Source organism: Mesoplodon densirostris, chromosome 6, assembly GCF_025265405.1.
Source record: "Mesoplodon densirostris isolate mMesDen1 chromosome 6, mMesDen1 primary haplotype, whole genome shotgun sequence".
NCBI lineage: Eukaryota > Metazoa > Chordata > Mammalia > Artiodactyla > Ziphiidae > Mesoplodon > Mesoplodon densirostris.
Window position 1 is genome coordinate 115,535,571 of NC_082666.1, and position 13,423 is coordinate 115,548,993.

The window sequence follows — 13,423 nt, forward strand, 5'->3', positions numbered from 1 at the left end:
GGTGGCTTGGACCAGTGTCATGTGTCAAAGGGCAGTGGCATACATTGGGCCCAGGTCTGTATTGCTTACTGACCATGCAACATACCCATCCACTGTTTCATGGCCTCTTAAATGAAACAGGTCTCAAACTGAATTCATGACCTTTCCCACCTACATTCTGTTCCTCAGTCAATGGTGTCACTGGTCACCTGCTTCCCAAACTTGAGACCTCATCGCCATCCTTGAATACCTCCTTTTCCTAAACTTATTACATCTTTTCAGTCACTAAACTATCATTTCTGCTCAACAGGGTTTCAAATCTTCTTTTCCTTTCCTTTTGTCCTGATTCATGCCTTCACCATTTCTTTCTGTGATTATTACAATAAACTAACTGGTCTTCAGATGATTGCTTTGCGAAAGACTTTTCTTTTAAAATTGGCTAAAAAATATAATATAGTCTTAACTTAGATGTTTCAAAGTTTCCCTTCAGCTGATTTCCCTTCTAATTTTCTTCCTCTCAGAGGTAATCACCATCACCTGTTTGTTATTTATATTTCCAGACACACACATACACACTTTTTTTTCTTCCTTTCTTTTATCTTTTCTTTTTCTTTTCTGTTTCACAAAGCAAAGTATTCTACATACATAGTTCTGTGACTTGTTCTTTTCATTTAATATGCTTTGGAAATCTTTCAATATTAGTACCTATAATTCTGCTTCATTCTTTTTGGCATTTGCTTAATATTCGTATACAAGGAGGTGCTAATACTTATTCAGTTAGTTCCCTATTGTTAGACATGTAGATAGTTCCCAATTTATCACAGATTGTAAAATAATGAACATTCTTCTACATGAATCTTCCTATTTGGGCAAATATTTTTGCCTCTGTGTACAATAAGTTTTAGCTAATATTAATCTTTTCTTTTCTTATTACATTCATGGGACCTAGAGTACAGTAATCAATTCTGTTGGTGAAGGTGACTTTTTTATTTTTTAAATTAAAAATTTTTTTAACATTTTTATTGGAGTATAATTGTTTTACAATGGTGTGTTAGTTTCTGCTTTATAAAAAAGTGAATCAGCTATACATATACATATATCCCCATATCTCCTCCCTCTTGCATCTCCCTCCCACCTTCCCTATCACGCCCCTCTAGGTGGTCACAGAGCACCGAGCTGATCTCCCTGTGCTATGCGGCTGCTTCCCACTAGCTATCTATTTTACATTCGGTAGTGTATATATGTCCATGTCACTCTCTCACTTTGTCCCAGCTTGCCCTTCCCCCTCCCTGTATGCTTAAGTCTGTTCTCTATGTCTGTGTCCTTAAGTACGTTCTCTACGTCTGTGTTTTTATTCCTTTCCTGCCCCCAGGTTCTTCAGAACCATTTTTTTTTAGACTCCATATATATGTGTTAGCATACGGAATTTGTTTTTCTCTTTCTGACTTACTTCACTCTCTGTATGACAGACTGTAGGTCCATCCACCTCACTACAAATAACTCAATTTCATTTCTTTTTATGGATGAGTAATATTCCATTGTATATATGTGCCACATCTTCTTTTTTTAATTATTTTTATTTTTTTGCGGTACGCGGGCCTCTCACTGTTGCGGCCTCTCCCGTTGCGGAGCCCAGGCTCCGGACGCGCAGGCCCAGCGGCCATGGCTCATGGGCCTAGCCGCTCCGCGACATGTGGGCTCTTCCCAGACCGGGGCACGAACCCGTGTCCCCTGCATCGGCAGGCGGACTCTCAACCACTGTGCCACCAGGGAAGCCCGTGCCACATCTTTATCCATTCATTGAAGGTGACTTTTTCACTTCTGGCTACAAAGTCAGTCTTCTGTACTTATTATAAAGGAGGACATTTACTATTATATACACTTCTACAAGTTAATAAACATTTCCTATAACCCTAGTTTTCCAAATGAACTTCCAAATTAGTTTTCAGCATTTGAGATAAGTATATATTTTCACCCTTTTTCTATTAATGTGGTGAATCATTTACCTTTGTAAACTAAATATCTCTCATCTTTCTAATTATAAGCTCTCTGTTGCTTGCCTTTGCTTGTAGAAGTCAATCCAAATGCCTTATTATGACACACAAACTTTCATGGTTTGGCTTCAGTCTAGCTCTTGAGCTTCATCTTTTGCCCCTCAACCACCAATATTTCAGCTACATGAAACAGCTTGTTTTCCCCAAACCAGTTGCAACTCTGACCTTAGCTCAAATTCTCCCGCTCTGGGCCCTTTCTGTCCACTCCATCTTGGCCTGAAATAACTCTCTGTTAGCTTTCAAGACTCAGCAGCAGAGTGTACGAAGCAGAGTTAATGATCACTTCTTAGGATCTCCATAGCCCTGTGGGTTTGTCTTTGTGTTCATTGATTCAATCCATGCTAAGTGGGAACCTACCGGATGCCTATTGCTGGGGCTCCTGAGAACCCAAGATGGACTAAATGGTCCCTGCTTTCAAGGAAATCATTCTCCAGAGGGGGCTTTACAGGTGTGTGATTGATAGAAGGCCATGAATTCTGGAAAAGGAGGTCAGCTGGCTCTTCCCAAAACTTCCCTGGGGAAAGAGCCAGTGATAAACACTTAACATGTGAAGAGGGAGGAATCAAGGTGACTGTAGGACACTGGGGAATGTGACAGAACAAAAGAGACTGGTGAGGAGGGTGACCTGTGGGCCTATTTATATATGGTTGGTGATTAAGAATGTAACTTCAGAGAGGCACATTTTGAGCTCCATTCTGTTTAAAAATCCCTTGATGATTGCTCTTTCCATGAACTGACATGTATGACACAGCCCACCCAAAGTCTTTACAGGCTGTTCCATAGATGAGAAGCCTTATTAGCAGACCCATGAATTCTGTTTTTATTGCTCTTTTTCTTTAAAGCTAATTACAGAAGGGTTTCAGTAAGAGAATCAACTTTAATGAGAGCCATGAATAAGCATTATTAAGGTAAAATATTGTATAGCCAAATGTCACCAGGACGTTTCCAAACAGAAAGCTAAACTCCTGCACACTTCCACATGCCCCCACCTTTAGTTAAAGCACGTGGATTTATGAAAAAGAATGAGGGAAAATGAATGTATCAACAAGTATTTTTTGAGGGCTCCATTACTTGCCTTGTCCTGTGGAAGGTATTGTAGATTGTCAAAGAGGTACAGGGTGATTTTCCAAAAGGGACTTGTGATCCAGTTGAGGAGGAAAAGCTGCTCCATTTTAAAAAGAAAGAAAAAAGTATCATGTTTAATAAGGTGCTAAAGGCGTGGTGAGAGATTGGTGGTGGCTTGAGTTATTAAGAAAGGCTTCTCAGAGGGTGTGGGATGTTTTTTCTGGGTCCTGAAAGATTGTCCAGATCTGGGTAGGTGGAGGGATGGAGGATGTTCAAGCAGGAGAACCAGAGTGAGAGACACTTTGGAGGTGGGAGTGGGCACGGCATTTGACTAGCGGGGGGTGGGAAAGACATTCCACTGCAGACTGGCCACAGTCAGAGGGACGCTGAGATGTTGGCTGCCATTTGTCGGTAACAGGGGCTGTAGCCCCTTGGAGTCAGGATGCTGCCCCTTCAATGGGGGGAACCAGTCCATTGCTGGTCCTTGTTGGATTACACTAGGCAACCTCCCTTCATGAGGCTGGGAGCTGGAGGTATATTTCCCTCACTTTCTCCTCTCCAAGCTAAACATTTCTCACTCAGTCAACAGTCCTGATCTCATGATATCCTGGATTCTCTTACCTGTTTACGTCTTAGTTTGTAAATTACATTTAAGAGATTTTGCTCATGTAAAGAATTTGGTGGAATTGCTTGTGTTGGTGTATATTCTATTTGTAGAGTTTTGTCCTGTCCTGAGAATAATTTGGACCTTAGTTCATATGTCTACACGACAGAGATAAATTCATCTTTGTCTAAGATGCAGCTGCTCCTTTTTCCAAGAAAGGATGATAGGGTTTTCTTTATGCCTTATTTGTTATAATCTACAAGCAGATGATTTTCAGAGTCACACTTCCTTTTATCTAAAGGCCCAGTGTAAACTCACCTCTGCCCTCCCACCCTCCTACTATAGGCCACTCAACAATTGAGACCTTCCAACCATCAGCCTTTGTCATCAAAGCTCAGAATTGCAATTAAGAAGGCCAGTGGAATCATCAGTGGGAATAATGCCACCCATAGAACAAAGTGAATGTCCCACAATACAGTGGTGCTATAAGTTCTGATGCATTCAAAACCATGCAGTAACATACAGACATTTAAAACAGTGAGTTAGAATTTTATTATGGTTTATTGGAAAAGAGGCATCGCTGGCTGAGAAGAGCATGGTGCAACAACGTGTGAGTAATATGAACTAATTCTTATAGTAGAAACAAGTACAGAAATGCTTGTCTCTATCCACAATTATAGATGGAGATTTCCACAGCCCACTCTGAGCAATTGATAGGCTACTGTGCTGAAAATCATCAAGGATATCCAAAACTGAACATCATAATCAACCACAGAATCTAGTAGACATCCAGAGTCCTCCATGAAACCACAGCAGAAAAAACATTCTTATCAAGTGCTCATGGAACATCTACCAAAACAGACCATTCCTCAAGCCATAAAACAAGCAAATCTAACCAAGTTTAAAATAATTGGAATCATACAGAGTATGTTCTCTGACCACAATGGATTCAAATTAGAAAGCAATAAGGAAAGACAGCAGGAAAATATCCAAACACTTGGAAATTAAGCCACATGCCTATAAATAATCCATGGGACAAAGGACACATTTCAAAGAAAATTTTAAAATACATAGAATTGAATGAAAATGAAACTACATCATATCAAAATATGTGGGACACAGCTAGAATAGTGCCAAGAGGGAAGTATATAGCCACAAATGCTTACATTGGAAAAAAGTTCTCCAACCAATAATCCAACTATCTAGCTCAACACTAAAAAAGAACAAAATAAAGCCAAAGCAAGCAGCCATAAGAAAATAACAAAGATGAAAGCAAAATCAAGGTAATGAAAAACAAAATCAATAGAAAAAAGTCAATAAAACAAAAATCTGTTTCTTTGAAAAAAATCAATAAGATGAATAAACCCAGCAAGACTGACAAAGATCAAAAGAGAGAAGATACAAGTCACCAATCCTAGGAATGTAGAAGGGGTTATTTCAATAGATCCTGTAGCCCTGACAAGGCTTCCGAGACAGCTTGGCCCTGTTCTCAGTTTGTTAGAGTCCAGACCCTGGGCTGGCGGCAGCTCCCTAAGAGCCAGGACAGTGAGGTGGGCTCCAGGCAAAGGGAGTGTGGCAAGGAGTGGAATGCGAAGCCAGGAATCCAGATACAGTCTGGTGCAATTAAACGGAGGCCCAGTACTGAGACTGGGGCTCCAGGGCCCGTGAGTGGGCCCACAGAAGAAGGCTGGCTGGGCTAAGAAGGTGGCTGTTGGCACTAGGCTTGCAAGGGGTTCACCTACACAGAGAGAAGCTAAGTAGACCTCAGGGGCCATCTTGTCCAATAATCTTTTTATTTATTTTTTCAGATAGTGAGAGGTGAAGAAAACCAATGCCCAAGGTGAGAGAATGTATCTTCTGAGACCAAGCAGCTAGTTCAGTGTCAGAGTGAGGTTGAGAGTGGTGAATGGAGACACACTCCATAGGATAAAGAGGGCTGGTCAGCTTTGCCTCCTTTACACATGAACTAGAACAGGGCTTTAGCTGTAATGCCCATATGTATTTTGGGAATATTTCTTCCATCTTTTCCTTTGACTTTGAATAGCAGATGTGGCCTATTGCGTTGCTGTGATTTTCAGATGAAATGAAGCACAGTGATTTACTTTTAACCAAACCCCAGTCATACTTCCTCTCTCTGACTCAGCTTCCTCATCGTAAATGAGATGGATGACACACGCCACCAGCTAACATTTACAATGACATCCTGGCTCTTCTGATGAAAGCCTATATGGCATTTGTATTAATAATTTTCCCCGTGAGATGAAAGATTAAAAGAGAATTGTCGCACTAGCTAAGGAAACGTTAAGCCATAGGGTTCCTATGGCACCAAATGGCTAATTTCTTCCCTGTAAGGGAGCTGAAAAGAATCTGATGAAGGAAATAGGGAAAGTGAAAGTGGGTTGTTACCTCTCTCAACATACAACCCATTTATTCCCACAAGACTGTCCTGAGGCATCTACCTCATCACGTCATGTGACCTTTGTGCCACTGCACCGGAGACACATTTCTGGCTTTACTCTTAACAGCAGGTACCCCGGGTTCTCTGGACACATGACAGACAACTCTACTTAACTCTTAATTTTCCCTTCCACAGGGTGATGCCTACCAGGAAGAGGTGCATCTGAGCCTCAAGTCCCTTGTCTGAAATGGGGGTGACTACAGCATCGTCTTATAGAGTAGTCAGGAGGAGTGCAGTGAATGAACATTAATAGGGCAACCGGCACAGTGCCTGGCAGGTGACAGAGGCTTCCTGAAAGTATGCTATTTGAGCCATCTGTGTCCCTATTATTGAATCTGGAGCTCACCTCTCCAAAGTTCCATGAGTCAGGGATGACCTCTGTCTTCAGTCAAAGAGATTGATTATTCATTTGCTTTAGTCAAGAAAGAGTACCGTCATACCACAAGATTATAACTCCAACTCTGTGTCAGCTCAACCTCCTAACATGTGAATCCATTCCAGGAGATGGATGTGCTGGTGCAGCACTGCTCTCGATGCCACCGAGGTGAACGTGAGGCTGAGACTCGATGGGATGAAAGCTGGGAAGTGATTGCTTCCTGGTGCCTATTTTGGGTTCTCAGCTTCACAGCGTCTGCACATTTTCTTGGGGGCTGCAGTATGAACAGCATGGGTTTTGTCATGGAGGGTGAATAACAAGGTAATTGCCAGTAACTGGTTTTGAAAATCAGCCAACTGGTTTTTGCTGCTGGGAAGAAGCAGCATGGATGCTGGAAACAGGTTGCATTGTGGGTGTGTGGTGTCTATGCGGCCATAGCTTCCAGTGTCAGTGTTGAAGTTGATAGGTTCTCATAAAGAGCTTGACAGCTGCCCTATAAGCCAGGGAACAGAAACTGAGCTGTTACAGGGCTTCAAACAACATTTATTATAAAGCCAAGTTATTCTGGTGGGTTGATTAGAAATGATTTTCATCTTTTGATGCTTGTTTGTGTTTTCCAAATTTTTGTACAATGAACATACATGATTCATCAGAAGAAGTTGAGTATTAAAAATAAAATGACTTTGAGGGCTTTCTTTTTTTTTAAGTTTTTAAAAAAATTAATTAATTTAGGAGCTTCTCTGGTGACACAGTGGTTGAGAATCTGCCTGCCAATGCAGGGGACACGGGTTCGAGCCCTGGTCTGGGAAGATCCCACATGCCGCAGAGCAACTGGGCCTATGAGCCACAACTTACTGAGCCTGCGCGTCTGGAGCCTGTCCTCCGCAACAAGAGAGGCCGCGACAGTGAGAGGCCCGCGCACCCCGATGAAGAGTGGCTCCCGCTCGCCGCAACCAGAGAAAGCCCACACACAGCAACGAAGACCCAATGCAGCCAAAAATAAATTTATTAAAAAAAAATTAATTTATTTATTTTTGGCTGCATTGGGTCTTCGTTGCTGTGTGTGGGCTTTCTCTAGTTGCAGCATGTGGGGGCTACTCTTTGTTGTGGTGCGCGGGCTCCTCATTGTGGTGGCTTCTCTTTGTTGCAGAGCACAGGCTCTAGGCACACGGGCTTCAGTAGTTGTGGCATGTGGGCTCAGTAGTTGTGGCTTGAGGGCTCTAGAGCACAGGCTCAGTAGTTGTGGCTCATGGGCTTAGTTGTTCCATGGCACGTGGGATCTTTCCAGACCAGGGCTCAAACCCGTGTCCCCTGCATTAACAGGAGTATTCTTAACCACTGCGCCACCAGGGCAGCCCGAGGGTTTTCTTAAAAGCAATGATCTTTTATTCTTTTTGTTGACTACATAGTAGACCATGCAACCTTGAATGTTCAGCTCAAAGAGCACCATATATATACAAATACATCACACCCACACAAGTACCTGACAAAGACCAAAAGCATATTCTCAGGTGCTCCCAGGCTTCCTTGTGCCCCAGCCAGTCAGGACCCATCCAAGAGTACCCACTCTTCTGACTTCTGCCACCATTTATTAGTTTATGTCCATGAACTTTTAAATTAAAAAAAGCTATGATAGTGGCAAAATTAGTGCTGTTAAGTATGACCCATTCTTCTTGTGTGGGCAGTAACATTTCAATAAACTCAAGGCTATTTTTACAGGAAGTCTTATAAATATATAACTTTAAGGATACCAAATCTCATATAAAGTAGATTAGGCAAATTAATTGATGAAATCTAGAATTTTCTTTTCTCAAATATGTACAGCCCGGTGTGGACCTCACGGTTCTGCTGAACAGCATGCAGGCTGAGTATGAAGCCCTGGCCAAGCAGAACCGCAGGGACGCCGAGTCCTGGTTCAATGAAAAGAGCGCTTCACTGCAACAGCAGATCTCTGAGGATATGGGAACCACCACCTCAGCCCAAACGCTGGAAATTGAACTTCAGTCTCTCCTAGCCACGAAACACTCCCTGGAGTGCTCCTTGACAGAGACCGAGGGCACCTACTGTGTGCATCTGGCCCAGATCCAGGCTCAGATCGGGGCCCTGGAGGAACAGCTACAGCAGGTCAGGATGGAGACCGAGGGCCAGAAACTGGAGTACGAGTAGCTCCTGGACATCAAAGTCCACCTGGAACAAGAAATCGAGACCTACTGTCCCCTCATCGAGGTGATGGGGCTTGTGAGTCCAAAGGTTACAAGTCTAAAGATTATGTATCTGGAAATGTGGGAAACCAAATCAAAGATCTGGCCAAACCCATAGTGGTTAAGAAAGTCCTTGAGGAGGTAGACCAAAGCAGCAAAACACTTATCACCAGGCTCCACTCCTTGGAGGAGAAATCTCAAAGCAATTAATTTGATACACAAGAGAGAGCATATGCCAAATACTCTCTGAGAAGAGAAGGTGTTATATGTCTGTCTGGAAAAATGAGCAAGCCTAAGAAAAAGGTCTGTCCTCTTGCCTTTCTGTTACTGAAATATAACCTTTCTCTGGGAAATCAATAGCATTATCAATAGCATCTTCGCATTCATTTGGAAGAACGTCATGTACAGATGTGATGACTCATTTGATTACCGTACAGAAAATGATGTCAATTCTTTGTAGTCAGTAAACCTTCTTCCTTTAAAAAAATATGTATATATATATACAAACACATAACAAATAATCTTAACTTTAGCATCACTAAATCAAATCATTTTGGAACCTGAAATTATTTCATAGCAATACCAGACAGAATTACATGCCATGTTATATAAGTGGGAGAGTGGGCATGGTTGACTTGAAAATTGTGAGAAGGTGCTCTTTTTTTAAAAATTGAAATATAGCTGATTTAAATGTTAGTTTCTGGTGTACAGCAAAGTGATATATATATATATATATATATGCATATATATGTATATATATATCATATATTATTTCCCAGTATGGTTTATTACAGGATATTGAATATAGTTCCTTGTGCTATCCAATAGGGCTTTGTTGTTTATCTATTTTGTATATAATAGTTGGTATCTGCTAATCCCAAACTCCTAATTTATCCCTCCACCACTCCCTTTCCCCTTTGATAACCATAAGTTTGTTTTCTATGTCCGTGAGTCTGTTTCTGTTTTATAAGTAAGTTCATTTGTGTCATATTTTAGATTCCACATATAAATGATATCATACGGTATTTGTCCTTTTCGTTCCGATTTACTTCACCTAGTATGATAATCTCTAGGTCCATCCATGTTGCTGCAAATGGCATTGTTTCATTCTTTTTTAATGGCTGAGTAATTTTCCATTATATCTATACATAGATATATATTTACCACCTCTTCTTTACCCATTCATCTGTCGACAGACATTTAGGTTACTTCCATGTCTTGGCTTATAAATAGTGCTGCTATGAACATTGGGGTGCATGTGTCTTTTTGAATTAACAGTTTTCTCTGTATATATGCCATGAGTGGGATTGCTGGATTATATGGCAACTCTATTTTTAGTTTTTAAAGGAACCTCCATACTGTTTTCCACAGTGGCTGCACCATTTTACATTCCCATCAACAGTGTAGAGTACTGTTCCCTTTTCTCCACACTGTCTCCAACATTTGTTATTTGTAGAGAAGTAGCTCTTGAACACAAGGGTTTGTGATCGACTTGCTAAGATAGTTGGGCCACAGCTAACTTCAGTAGTTCTAAAGGATTTTTCAAACCTAAAATTTCTGGAACAGAATTTTGCTTGAATTTAAAGTCCCCACACAGGAACTTCTCTGGTGCTCCAGTGGTTAAGAATCCGTCTTCCAATGCAGGGGATGTAAGTTCAATCCCTGGTCAGGGGACTAAGATCCCACGTGCCGTGGGGCAACTAAGCCCACGCACTGTAACTACTGAGCTCAACTCTCTAGAGCCCATGCGCCGCAACTAGAGAAGCCCGCACGCCATAATGAAGAGCCTGCGCACCGCGACAAAAGATCCTGAATGCTGCAGTGAAGATCCCAAGTGCCGAAGCTAACACCCTACACAGCCAAATAATAAAATTTAAAAAACAAACAAACAAACAAACAAAAAAACAGTTGCCACACATTCTATAAATTGATGACATTTGAACTCTATTTGATAGTGGGTATAGTAGCCCTTACATGTGCTCACCATTGGGGTCACCCAATGGGGATTTGGGGATTTGGGTGAAAGAGGTGAAGTTCACAGCCTGCCCTGGGCCTTTGGGTTCTCACAGGTTGCTGAGTGATGATTCACCAAGTCAGAGATGAGACTCAAGCAGGAGCTCGTTTATAGTGTACTTTATGCCCCATATATTTAACTCAGATTTCCTGGAGAACAGTTCATCGCATGTGCCAGTTCTCCATAGAACCTGAAGCCATTCAAGTCACTAGGGGTTGGTGCCACTAACAACAAAATCCTAAAAAGAGATTCACTGACCATTATTGCAAAACCCAAAGTCTGTACACAACCTTACTAAATATGGATACTTCTAGTTAATAATGTTTAGCTTTCTCTTACGAAAGTGATACATGCTAACTGCAGAAAAAGTAGAAACTAGAGAAAAGAATAAAGAAAATTAAACTTACCTGTAATCACAATTTTCATAGTAACTGCTATTAAGATTTCCATGATGTTTTTTAGCCTTTATTTTTACTTATGCAAAATTGAGATCAGGTTCAATGATTCTCCAAATTATTCAATATTATTAGAAGACTTTTTTTTTTTTTTTGGCTGCACTGTGTGGTTTGTGGGATCTTAGTTCCCCAACCAGGGATTGAACCTAGGCCCTTGGCAGTGAAAGGGAGTCCTAACCGCTGGATGGCCAGGGAATTCCCTAGAAGACATTGTTTTTAATGATTGAATAATATTCTATTCCATTAAAGCATTATAACTTAATTAAACATTTTCTTATTTTTTAATATTTAGGCTATTTCCAATATTTATCACTATAAAAGCTTGGGTATTCAATCATTCATTCATTTACTCAGTAAATCGCACTGAGTTTATACTCAGGCCCTGTACAGTTGCAGAGGGTACAAATTGGGGATAAAAAAAAACAGATGTGGTCTTTTGCCTCATAGAGCTTACATTCTGGTTAGGAAGTCAGAAACAAATGAAATAAGCTAATCAAATAAAGACAATTTAAAAACTAATCAAATAATTTAAAATGCAGCCATGCCCAGAAGAGCCAAAATAATCTTGATAAAGAAGAAAAAAGTTAGAGGACTCACATTTTCTGATTTCAAGACAATATGATACTGGCCTAAGTATAGATATATAGATCAATGGAATAGAATTGGGAGTCCAGAAATAAATCCATACATTTATGATCAATTTATTTTTGACATAGGTTCCAACACTGTTCAATGGGTAATTGTCTTTTCAGCAGATGGTGCTAAGACAACTAGATATCCACATGCAAAAGAATGAAGTTGGACCCCTTCCCACATCATATATAAAAATAAACTCATGCTGGATCAAAGACTTTAAGAACTAAAACCACAAAACTCTTAGAAAACACATAGGAGTAGATCTTTGTGATCATGGATTAGGCAATCATTTTTCAGCTATGATACCAAAAGCACAAACAACAGAAGAAAAATAGATAAATTGAACTTCATTAAAATGGAAATTTTTGTGCTTCAAAGGACACTGTCAAGAAAGTGAAAAGACAACCAGAGAATGGGAGAAAATATTTGCAACTCATATGTCTGATAAGGGACTGACATCCAGAATATATAAGGAATTATTATAATTCAACATTAAAGACAAAAATAACCCAATTTAAAAAATGAGCAAAGGATTTGAACAGACATTTCTCCAAAAAAGACATACAGATGGCCAGTAATCACATGAAAAGATGCTCAACATCTTTAGTCATTAGGGAAATGCAAATCAAAACCACAATAAGATATCACTTCACACCCACTAGGATAGCTGAAATTAAAAAGACAAACAATATCGAGTGCTGTTGGTGAAGATGTGGAGGAATTGGAACTCATATGTTGCTGATGGGAATGTAAAATGCTACACCTGCTTTGGAAAAAGTTTTGGTGGTTCTTCAGAATGTTAAACATAGAGTTACCACATGACCCAGCAATTCCACTCCTACGTATACACCCAAGAGAACTGAAAGCATATGTTCACATGAAAATTTACATGAATGTTCATGGCAGCTTTCTTTATAATAGCCCCAAAGTGGAAATAACCCAAGTGTCCATCAGCTGCTGAATGGATACAATGGCATAGTATTCACCTAGGAGAAGGAATGAAACACCAACACGTGCTGTAACATGGATGAGACTTGAAAACATGCTGAGTGAAAGAAGACAGACACAAAAGGGCACATATTTATAATTCCATTTATATAGAATGTCCAGAATTGGCCACTCTGTAGAAATAAAAAGTAGATTAGTGGTTGCCAGGAGCTAGGGTGGAGAGAGGGTGGAGACTGCTAATGAGTCTCTACCCAGGTTTATTTTGGGGGTGACAAGAATGTTCTGGAGTTAAATAGTGGGGAAGATTGTACAATATTGTGAATATACTAAAACTGACAATTGTACATGTTCAAAGGATGACTTTTTATAGCAGATGAATTATATCTCAATCAAACAGAATTGCTAAAAATGTGGGTATGTTAAATAAAATGAGCCAGAGGGAAGAGGGGACTTGACTTCATCAAGCATGTGAAGTCTGAATGTCAGAGCAGTCATCTAGGTGAAGAAAGGAAGAAAGTGTTTTAGATAACAGGGCACAGCGTGAAAGGTCTCAGGAGCGGGGTGTGGAGGGGCCATGCCTTTTCTGATGGGCCCCTCATTATTTCCTTAGATTAGGTGAAAGAGACTAGGCAT

At 40.5% G+C, this 13,423-nt stretch overlaps 2 protein-coding genes across 2 annotated transcripts in view; both read left to right on the top strand.

Annotated features, from left to right (window-relative positions):
* Positions 1-13,423, top strand: part of SHC3 (SHC adaptor protein 3) — a 155,998-nt gene that overhangs the window by 11,568 nt on the left and 131,007 nt on the right. The window lies entirely within an intron of this gene.
* On the top strand, positions 6,665-8,947 carry LOC132492347 (keratin, type I cytoskeletal 25-like). Its single transcript, XM_060101808.1, is given in 3 exon segments — positions 6,665-6,745; positions 8,361-8,760; positions 8,763-8,947. Coding segments are annotated over 3 exon segments (666 nt in total).